An 11,546-nucleotide genomic window follows, 5' to 3' on the forward strand; every position below is an offset into this window, starting at 1 on the left:
TTCTTCCTGACCTCTCTGCCCCCACCCCCACTCCGGCCTATCACCCTCATCTTATCACCCTCACCTTAACCTCCTTCCACCTATCACATTTCCAACGCCCCTCCCCCAAGTCCCTCCTCCCTACCTTTTATCTTAGCCTACTTGGCACACTTTCCTCATTCCTGAAGAAGGGCTCATGCCCGAAACGTCGATTCTCCTGCTCCTTGGATGTTGCCTGACCTGCTGCGCTTTTCCAGCATCAGATGTGAGGTATCCGTTATGGATCAAAAGAAATGTCCAAAGGGATTCAGGTGCACAGATCTTTAAATGTCATGAACAAGTATGGAAAATATTTAAGCAAGCTGATGGAATGCTGGCCTTATTCCAGAGGACAAGGATGCAGATGTAATGCTGCAGTTAGCAAAACCCTGGTTAGACCCCACTTGGTGTACTGAGAGGAGGTCTGGGCACCACACCTAAGGAAGGATATACTGGTCTTGGAGGGAGTACACCATAGACTTATAAGAATAAGGCCTGGACTTCAGACATTAAGTTCTGAGGACAGATTATACAGATTAGTTTAGAAAGTTAAGAGGTGGTCTTCTAAACCTTCTTGAGGTTGAAGTCTTCAAAATATTAACAGGATAAGACAGGTACATTAAAATAACTTTTCCCACTGGTTGGGGATTCCAGAACTAGGGAGCATAGTCTGAGAATTAGGGCCACACTGTTTCGGGGAGATGCCAGAAAAGTCCTCGACTTAGGAAGGGTGGTAAATGTTTGGAATGTTCTTCCACAAATGGCAGTGGATGGTGGAACAGTTGTTAATTTTAAATGTGAGATAGATAAATCTTAGTAAAGCAAAGGTACTAAGGAATATGGGCCAAAGTCAGATATATGGGATAAGAGCACAGATCAGCCAAGATATCATTGAATGATGGAACAGGCTCGAGGGACTGAATGGCGTACTCCTGTATCTATGTTCCCATGTTATGAATTTAATAACTGTCAGAAGACATTGTAGTGATTGGAATTGGTTGGATCTTGTTGACTAAGAGGTTCTTGATTGGGGTCATTGACCTGGGCTAATCAGTAAAGCCCTGGCTGACCAATGTAATTAGGAAGTTAGAATCTCCTCAGTTGAACAAAAATATAACCAGGAGATGAGAATCTCCTAAGTTCAAGGGAACTGACTTTGAACTGGCTGGTCATAGCCAGTGTGCTCCAGTGAGGAGAACTGATTTCTGTGCTGGCTCAGTTACAGCGGTATGTACTGTTGTTTATTAGAACTGGTTCCTGAATTGGCTGACTAAATGGCCAGTGGTACTGTTGAAGAGACTTGTGAGTTCCAGGATGACTCAGTGATGCGACCCAGCCTTGTGTTGTTGGTTTGTGGGTTGTGTCATTGCGGGTAGGGCATTCTCCTGTGTGTGGACCATGCTTCCACAGGGGGAATCTGTTCCTGTGAGTGAACTTTGCTTGTGTGTGGATTGCTCTGTGTGTGGATTTGCTTTCATGTAGGGACTCTGTTGTCAGAAGTGGACTTTGCTCTTGTATGTGGACTCTGCCTTTGGTCAAGGACTCTGTCCGGTGTTGGGAATTTCTATTGTGTGAGGATTTTGTAAATCTGGTTACTGTATGTGGGTCAGTAATTGACTGTGTTTGGGGCTTTTATGTGTGTAGTTGAGTAGCTAGAGATTAGAAGGTTGGCCGAGGACCGTGAGTGCTGAGTGCTCAATGGCCCTTGGCCGGTCTGTGTGATGAAATGCAGCCTACTGGCCAGTTAGTGCATGGATCAACCAGGGGCTGGGTGGCTGATAATCGACCCGGAGGAATGTGGCCCAGAGTGGGCTAGTCAGTACATGGGGTGGCTGTCAGCCGGAGGGTCAATGACTGGCCTGGTGGAAAGCCGGCTTGAGGTGGGGGTCTGTTAGTACATGGAGTGGCCCGGAGGCCAGGCAGCCAACAGCTTGCTTGCGGGAAAGCTGGTCAGGGGAGAGGCAGCCAGCCTGCGAGTTGGCTGAGGGCCGGATGGTCAATGATTAGCCTGTGGGGAAGGTGGGCTGGGATGGGTGGGGACCAGGCAACTGATAGCGTGCTCACAAAAAAGCCGGTATAGGCAAGCCGATCAGTATGCAGGGAGGCTGAGCCAGGTGGCCAATCCATAGGAAGGCTGACTTGGGGAGGACCAGTCAGTCCACAGGGAGGCTGGGAGCCAGACAGTCGATGGCCGGTCTATAGGAAAGCTGGTGAGGTGAAAAGGTCAGTCAGTTTGTGGGGAGGCCGAGTGCTGGAAAGCTGACAGCCCGACTTTAGGAAAGCAGATTGGGGGTGGTTTGGTTAGTATGTAGGGTGACCAGGAGCTGGGAGGACAATGACCGGGCTGGAGGATCGTGGGCTGGGGAGGGTCAGTCAGTACGCAGGGCAGCTGGAATCCAGAACACTGACAATCTGCTCATAGGAAAGCAGCCCAGGGAGGTTCAGTCAATTTGCAGGGTGAATGGGAGCTGAGCAGTTGACGAACAGCCCAGAGGAAAGCGGATCTGGGGAGGTACACAGGGCAGCTGAAGACTGGAAGGCCGATAACTGTCCTGCAGGAAGGCTAGCCAAAGACGGTCTAGTCAGTACATAGTTCTAGATTAGAGTGGTGCTGGAAAAGCACAGCAGTTCAGGCAGCATCCGAGGAGCAGGAAAATCGACGTTTCGGCCAAAGCCCTTCATCAGGAATAGAAGCAGGGTGCCTGCAGAGTGGATAGATAAATAAGAGGAGGGTGGGGGTGGGGAGAAAGTAGCATTGAGTACAATAGGTGGATGGGGTTGGGAATGGAGGTGATAGATCAGAGAGGAGGGTGGAGTGGATAGGTAGAAAGGAAGATAGGCAGGTAGGACAAGTCATGGGGACAGTGCTGAGCTGGATGTTTAGAGCTGGGGTGAGGTGGGGTGTAGGGTCCTCAGGGGCAGGAGGGTGTCGGGGGAGTTCAGTTATGTAATCAGTGGGTTTTATTGTTGAATGTTGTGTTTGGCTATATTATGTTTTGTAGACTACTCTTCTTTGTGCCTGGATGCAGGTGATGTGTTAAGTGCTTCCAACTGTGTACTGTGGGCTCCAGTCTGCTGTAAATTTTGCCATTAGGGGCTGAAATGGACACTTTACTGGATTTCTGTCATTGTAGTATCTTTAAGAGGACAGTGACTTGTGTGAAAATCCTGCATGTATTTTATGTAATGCTGTTTGTTTTGTGAAATTTTGGGCACCCTCTGGTCTGTCCCTATTTCTCTTGTGTATTGTTATTGGTGTATTGTGTTTTGCATGCCTATACTAAAAAACCCAGGAGATTAGAATCTCCTCAGTACAGGGACTGACTCCGAGCTGAGTGATCACAGCCAATGTACTGTGAGGAGGGAGAGAGTAAAAAAGAAAAAAATATAACCAGGAGGTTCCAGGGGTGTCTGTGTTCTATGCACTGTTTTATCGTTCATTTGATTGAACTGTCTTGTGTGAGTTTGTGCCACTGTTTCCTTTTGGATAATATAACATGGGATTTGAGGTACATCCTCATTTCCCTGTTGACTGGTTGTACAGTGGGGCTTAAGGTTTGGCCTTGCTGCCCCTTTCCTCTGTAAACTGCTTTTCTTGTGAACTCATGCTTATTGTTTATTGTTAACTGCTTGTATTTTGTACCACTTCATAAAATAAAGTAACCCGGAGATTAGAATCTCCTCAGTTCAGGGACTGACCTTGAGCTGACTGACTATAGCCAGTGTAACTGTGAGTTTTTGTTCTTGGTTTTAGTCCATCTGTGGGAAGTGGCTCTTGAGCCAACTGGCCACAGCCAGTGTACCTTAGGTTCCTGGCTCTTGAGTTGGCTGGCCACAGTCAGTGGTATGATGGGGCCTTTTTCCTTTTGATGGAGCTGGGTTTTATTTTTCCCTTTTTTGAGGAACTGACTTTTAGCTGGTTGGCTACAGTCAGTGGTACTCTGTTTTCAATCCTTTTCCTTTGGAAACTGGCTTTTCAGCTGGCCTGTAGCAACTAGCAGCACTGCTATTTTGGCGAAGAAGTAGGAGTGGAGGATGCAATTTGGTGGTGGGTTTAGTCACCTGTTTGGTCTGAACTTCTTACCTGCACTGCCTTGATTCCTATGCATGGACTGAACTGCTATGGTGGGCCCAATCTCATTGAGTAGGCTGATTTGGTTGTCTTGTGTGGATTGTGGTGGTGTGAATAGACTGGACCTCATTGGAGATTCGAGCCGTGGTGTGCAGTATGTGCACCCTGATGACAGGAGGAGGACCTGATGTCAGGAGTGAACCCTGCTATTGGAGGCAGGTTCCAGTTTGGGAAGTGGATTCTGGGTCGGATGGAGAACTCTGGGAACAGTTCCTGTGTTGGGGGTTGCCCCCATTGTGTGATTGGACTCTGCCTTGTGAATGGACTCTGTCTTGGAATGGACTCTGCCCCTCGCAGTTTGCCCTGTACCCTTATGTGTGTATCGTGTTTCCATATGCGCATTGTGTATCTCTGGGGACAGTTAATTTTGCTGGAAGTACTGGCATGTCTGTTTCCTTTTATGCACTGTTATTTGGCTGTTCACTGTGATTTTCTTTGGATGATTGTGATGTGGTTATTTTGTTGGTTCTGTGTATTGCTTTTCCTGTTTGTTATAGGGGAACTTGAGGCTCCATTTCTTTTTAGTTTTTTTGACTGTTGACTGTTAGTGTGTCAAGTATATTATCAATTTATATAACATTGGATTTTAAAAAATTATAACCAGGAGATTTGGAATCTCCTCAGTTCAGGTACTAACTCTGTTGAAACTTTATTGCTGGAACAGCACAGCAGGTCAGGCAGCATCCAGGGAACAGGAGATTCGACGTTTCGGGCACAGGCCCTTCTTCAGGTACTAACTCTGAGCTGGTTGACTACAGCCAGTGTTATTGTATACAAATAAATAAAGGGTGACTGCATACCAGCCTCTGTGGAGTTATTGCAATGCTTAGCAGTCAAAACTTAAATTCAATTGACAAAACCTCACAGTATTATAATAAATTGTTTAACCTTCAAAGACTCGCCCCAGGATGGTTTGAGACAGGGTCTTTCAGGGTCCATGGTGACTGCATCCATTTTTTTTTGGAAGAGAACGAGCACACAGTCGAGAATTCTCATAATCAGGTGAGGTGGTTTGGCTAACTTCCTCACAGTGGAAATGTCAGCAGGTTTTATTGTCTGGAAAGAAAACCGAAATTTGTTAATGTATTTGAATAAACACAGGCAGTTACATGATTCAACAAATACCCAGCACAAAGTGGCAGCCAGTCACATTTCTCTTCAAGGTGCCTTCCTCAAAGGAATGTTCTGATCTGGAGCTGCAACATTTCAATTATTTTGATGGCTGTGTTGGAGTGTGTAATTGTGGATCTTGGAGCAGACTATACTGAGAGGTGACAGAATCGAGATATGAAGGAAATAGGTAGGGGAGACAGAAAGAAGCCTTTGCCCTTGGTGGAGGGATCATTGGCTGGGGAAATAAATTTAAAGTTAAGGGCAAGACATTTAGAGGAGATGTGAGGGATAACTTTTTCTTCACGTAGAGGATGGTGGAAATCTGGAACATTTAAGAAGTATTTTCAAAGGAGGGTGCCTGTAAACAGGAAAGTGGCTTTTCAAAGGAGGGTGCCTGTAAACAGGAAAGTGGTTTGAAGTGTGTATACTTCAATGCAAGAACTGGAAACCAGAGGTTAGATCAGAGAGGTGTTGGAAAAGCACAGCAGATCAGTCCGCAAACGTGATGATGGAAATGCTGGAAGCCAGAGATTGAATCAGAGTGGTGCTGGAAAAGCACAGCAGGCTAGGCAGCAAAAGTGAGGACGGCACATGCTGGAAACCAGAGGTTAGATCAGAGAGGTGTTGGAAAAGCACAGCAGATCAGTCCGCAAACGTGATGATGGAAATGCTGGAAGCCAGAGATTGAATCAGAGTGGTGCTGGAAAAGCACAGCAGGCTAGGCAGCAAAAGTGAGGACGGCACATGCTGGAAACCAGAGGTTAGATCAGAGAGGTGTTGGAAAAGCACAGCAGATCAGTCCGCAAACGTGATGATGGAAATGCTGGAAGCCAGAGATTGAATCAGAGTGGTGCTGGAAAAGCACAGCAGGCTAGGCAGCAAAAGTGAGGACGGCACATGCTGGAAACCAGAGGTTAGATCAGAGAGGTGTTGGAAAAGCACAGCAGATCAGTCCGCAAACGTGATGATGGAAATGCTGGAAGCCAGAGATTGAATCAGAGTGGTGCTGGAAAAGCACAGCAGGCTAGGCAGCAAAAGTGAGGACGGCACATGCTGGAAACCAGAGGTTAGATCAGAGAGGTGTTGGAAAAGCACAGCAGATCAGTCCGCAAACGTGATGATGGAAATGCTGGAAGCCAGAGATTGAATCAGAGTGGTGCTGGAAAAGCACAGCAGGCTAGGCAGCAAAAGTGAGGACGGCACATGCTGGAAACCAGAGGTTAGATCAGAGAGGTGTTGGAAAAGCACAGCAGATCAGTCCGCAAACGTGATGATGGAAATGCTGGAAGCCAGAGATTGAATCAGAGTGGTGCTGGAAAAGCACAGCAGGCTAGGCAGCAAAAGTGAGGACGGCACATGCTGGAAACCAGAGGTTAGATCAGAGAGGTGTTGGAAAAGCACAGCAGATCAGTCCGCAAACGTGATGATGGAAATGCTGGAAGCCAGAGATTGAATCAGAGTGGTGCTGGAAAAGCACAGCAGGCTAGGCAGCAAAAGTGAGGACGGCACATGCTGGAAACCAGAGGTTAGATCAGAGAGGTGTTGGAAAAGCACAGCAGATCAGTCCGCAAACGTGATGATGGAAATGCTGGAAGCCAGAGATTGAATCAGAGTGGTGCTGGAAAAGCACAGCAGGCTAGGCAGCAAAAGTGAGGACGGCACATGCTGGAAACCAGAGGTTAGATCAGAGAGGTGTTGGAAAAGCACAGCAGATCAGTCCGCAAACGTGATGATGGAAATGCTGGAAGCCAGAGATTGAATCAGAGTGGTGCTGGAAAAGCACAGCAGGCTAGGCAGCAAAAGTGAGGACGGCACATGCTGGAAACCAGAGGTTAGATCAGAGAGGTGTTGGAAAAGCACAGCAGATCAGTCCGCAAACGTGATGATGGAAATGCTGGAAGCCAGAGATTGAATCAGAGTGGTGCTGGAAAAGCACAGCAGGCTAGGCAGCAAAAGTGAGGACGGCACATGCTGGAAACCAGAGGTTAGATCAGAGAGGTGTTGGAAAAGCACAGCAGATCAGTCCGCAAACGTGATGATGGAAATGCTGGAAGCCAGAGATTGAATCAGAGTGGTGCTGGAAAAGCACAGCAGGCTAGGCAGCAAAAGTGAGGACGGCACATGCTGGAAACCAGAGGTTAGATCAGAGAGGTGTTGGAAAAGCACAGCAGATCAGTCCGCAAACGTGATGATGGAAATGCTGGAAGCCAGAGATTGAATCAGAGTGGTGCTGGAAAAGCACAGCAGGCTAGGCAGCAAAAGTGAGGACGGCACATGCTGGAAACCAGAGGTTAGATCAGAGAGGTGTTGGAAAAGCACAGCAGATCAGTCCGCAAACGTGATGATGGAAATGCTGGAAGCCAGAGATTGAATCAGAGTGGTGCTGGAAAAGCACAGCAGGCTAGGCAGCAAAAGTGAGGACGGCACATGCTGGAAACCAGAGGTTAGATCAGAGAGGTGTTGGAAAAGCACAGCAGATCAGTCCGCAAACGTGATGATGGAAATGCTGGAAGCCAGCGATTGAATCAGAGTGGTGCTGGAAAAGCACAGCAGGTCACGCCACAAAAGTGATGACTGCAGATGCTGAAAGCCACAGATTTAATCAGAGTGATGTTGGAAAAGCACAGCAGGTCAGGCTAAAAAGTGAGGACTGCAAATGCTTGAAGCCAGAGTTTAGATCAGAGTTGTGCTGGAAAAGCACAGGAGGTCAAGCTGCAAAAGTGAGGACGGCGGATGCTGGTAAGTCAAAGTTTAGATCAGTGTGGTGTTGGTAAAGCACAGGAAGTCTGGCTGCAATAGTCAGGACTGCAGATGCTGGAAATCAGAATTCAGATCAGAGAGGTGCTGGAAAAGCACAGCAGGTCAGGCTGAGAAGGTGAGGACTGTAGATACTGCAAACCAGAGTTTAGAATAGGGTAAGAGCTGGAAAAACAAAACCGGTCAGGACACAAAAGTGAGGACTATAGATGCTGGAAACCAGAGTTTAGATCAGAGTGTTGCTGAGAAAGTACAGCAGGTCAGGCCGCCAAGTGAGGATTGCAGATGCTGGAAACTAGAGTGTGGTCGTAGTGGTGCTGGAAAAGCACAGCATGTCAGGCCACAAAACCGAGGACTGCAGATGCTGGAAACCAGAATTTCGATCAGAGAGCTGCTGGAAAAGCACAGCAGGTTAGGCCGCAAAAGTGAGGATGGCAGATGCTGGAAACCAGAGTTTAGGTCAGAGAAGTGTTGGAAAAGCACAGCAGGTCAGGCTGCAAACGTGAGGACTGTAGATGCTGGAAACCAGAGTTTAGATCAGTGTGTTGCTGGAAAAGCGCAGCAGGTCAGGCCACAAAAGTCAGCACGGCAGATGCTGGAAGCCAGATATTGAATCAGAATGATGCTGACAAAGCACAGCAGGTCAGGCGACAAAAGACAGGACGGCAGATGCTGGAACCCAGACTTTAAACCAGGGCATATGGAGGATAGTGGTCTCGTGTAGGTTAGGTGGGCTTGGATCGGCGCAACATCGAGGGCCAAAGGGCCTGTACTGCGCTGTATTCTTCTATGTTCTATGTTCTATGTTCTATTTAGATATATGTTTGGCATCATAAGTGTACAAGGCTGGAAAATGAGATTAAAATTGTTTTTTGACTGGTGTTGACTCGATGGGCCCTAAATCTCAATGAGTCAATAAGGAGTCTTCAGAACAGCTGGACCTCTGCATCAGGAGACCTGGGTGTCATGTTTTATGCTTTTTATTAATTAGATTAGATTAGATTACTTACAGTGTGGAAACAGGCCCTTCCGCCCAACAAGTCCACACCGACCCGCCGAAGCGTATACCACCCAGACCCATACACCTACATTTACCCCTTCACTTAATACTACGGACAATTTAGCATGGCCAATTCACCTAACCTGCACATTTTTGGGAGGAAACCAGAGCACCCGGAGGAAACCCACGCAGACACGGGGAGAATGTGCAAACTCCACACAGTCAGTCGCCTGAGTCGGGAATTGAACCCGGGTCTCAGGCGCTGTGAGGCAGCAGTGCCACCGTGCCGCCCATGGTGGAAAAGTATTAAAAAATACTTTTCACTCAAATTTCTGGAGTTTCATGGAATGCATTTATTCTATTACTTAGCATATGACTGCAATGCAGAAGTGAAATATGGCAACCCAGGAAATATATAAACATAACATTTAATTCCTTGCTCTTTACAAGTGATGTGGAGATACCACTTCAGAGTGGGCTGTGAACTGTAAATTTGTATTCTTTTTATTCACTTGTCGACTTGGGTATCACTGGCTGTGCCAGTATTTCTTGCCTATCTCTAGTTGCCCTTGAGAAGATGGCGGTGAGCTATCTTGAACTGCTGGTGCCCACAATGACCTTAGGGAGGGAATTCCAGGATTTTGATCCAGTGATAGTGATATATTTTGAAGTCAGGATGGTGAGTGGCTTGGAGGGGATCTTGCAGGTGATAGTGTTTCCAAGTATCTGCTGTCCTTGTCCTTCTAGATGGAAGTGGTCATGGGTGTGGAAGGTGCTACTAAGGATCTTTGGTGAATTTCAGCAATGCATTACGTAGATAGTCCATGCTATTGTGACTGAGTATTGGTGGTGGAGGCATGGATGCTTGTGGATGTAGTGCCAATCAAACAGGTTGCTTTGTCCTGGATGGTGTCAAGCTTCTTGCGTTATTGGAGCTGCACCCATCCAGGAAAGTGGGGAGTATTCCATCACAGTCCTGGGGTCTACCTTGTAGATGGACTGGCTTTGGAGAGTCAGGAGGTGAGTTACTCACTGTCATATTCCAAGCCTCTGACCTGCTCTTGCAGCCACTGTGTTTATGTGACAAATTCAGTTAGTTTCTGGTCAACCGTGCCATTGAATATCAAGAGGTGGTGGTTAGATTAGATTAGAATCCCTACAGTGTGGAAATAGGCCCTTCAGCCCAACAAGTCCAGACCGACCCTCTGAAGAGCAACCTGCCCAGACCCATTCCCCTAGGTTTACCCCTGGCTAATGCACCTAACACTAAGGGCAACTGCACATTTTGGACTGTGGGAGGAAACCAGAGCAAACCCACGCAGACATGGGAAGAATGTGCAAACTCCACACAGACAGTTGCCCGAGGCAGGAATTGAACCTGGGTCCCTGGCGCTGTGAGGCAGCAGTGCTAACTACTGAGTCACTGTGTGATCTGTGCTCTTACTGGAGATGGGCATTGCCTGGCATTTGTGAGGCATGAACATTACTTGCCACTTGTTTGCTCAAGGTTGGATATTGTCTAGATCTTGTTAAATTTTAAAATGGATTGTATTTGCTCTGGTCTTCCCTCTCCCCATCTTAGATTTTAGCTTTTGAGTGTTTCAATTTAAAACAAAGCAGAAGATAAATGTTAGTTTATTATTCAACTTCTATAAAAAATTAAAAAGTTAAAAGTAATTTAACTTGTTACTAACTAAAATACAGATAAAAGATTAAAAGTAAGTATGGATAAAATATACTTAGAACATTGAAAGCATTAGAAGTTTCTGTTATCATTGCAGGTCTGTCTTTTTGAAGATTTCTCTTTCTGAGGTGAAGTAGTTGAAAAATTGAAGCCAGAATTTAGCACTATGATATTTTGTGTAGTGAAATAATTAAATCAACCACAATCTTACTGAATAATGGAACAGATTTAGGGGGTTAATTGGCCTCCTTCTTTTTCAATTTTATATGTTCATATCTGTGTGTGCAGCAAGTATGAATAAAAAAGACTTCCATGGGTGAATTGAACAGGACCGTTTCTGGGAGAAATTGAAGGCTCCTTTATTTCATTTTTACAATACTACAAATAATTCTGGAAAGGGTGAAAATAGATACGTCCCCTGGGCCTGATGGCATTTATCCTAGGATTCTCTGGGAAGCAAGGGAAGAGATTGCAGAGCCATTGGCCTTGATTTTTATGTCCTCGTTGTCTACAGGAGTAGTGCCAGAAGACTGGAGGCTAGCAAATGTGGTTCCCTTGTTCAAGAAGGGGAGTAGGGATAACCCTAGAAACTATAGGCCGGTGAGTCTCACTCCTGTTGTGGGCAAAATCTTAGAGAGAATTGTAAGGGATAGGATTTATGAACATCTGGATAGGAATAATGTGATCAAGGATAGTCAGCATGGTTTTGTGAAGGGCAGGTCGTGCCTCACAAACCTTATTGAATTCTTTGAGAAGGTGACTAAGGAGCTGGACGAGGGGAAAGCGGTAGATGTGGCGTATATGGATTTTAGTAAGGCATTTGATAAGGTACCCCATGGTAG

At 46.5% G+C, this 11,546-nt stretch overlaps 1 protein-coding gene across 1 annotated transcript in view; it reads right to left on the reverse strand.

Annotated features, from left to right (window-relative positions):
• The window catches only part of LOC122540179 (dynein axonemal heavy chain 8-like), a 1,249,383-nt gene that overhangs the window by 168,983 nt on the left and 1,068,854 nt on the right, over positions 1 to 11,546 (reverse strand). Inside the window, exon 68 of the mRNA XM_043675521.1 lies at positions 5,039 to 5,206. Within this exon, the coding sequence (XP_043531456.1) occupies positions 5,039 to 5,206 (168 nt within the window). The remainder of the gene's footprint in view (positions 1 to 5,038; positions 5,207 to 11,546) is intronic.

Source organism: Chiloscyllium plagiosum, chromosome 3, assembly GCF_004010195.1.
Source record: "Chiloscyllium plagiosum isolate BGI_BamShark_2017 chromosome 3, ASM401019v2, whole genome shotgun sequence".
NCBI lineage: Eukaryota > Metazoa > Chordata > Chondrichthyes > Orectolobiformes > Hemiscylliidae > Chiloscyllium > Chiloscyllium plagiosum.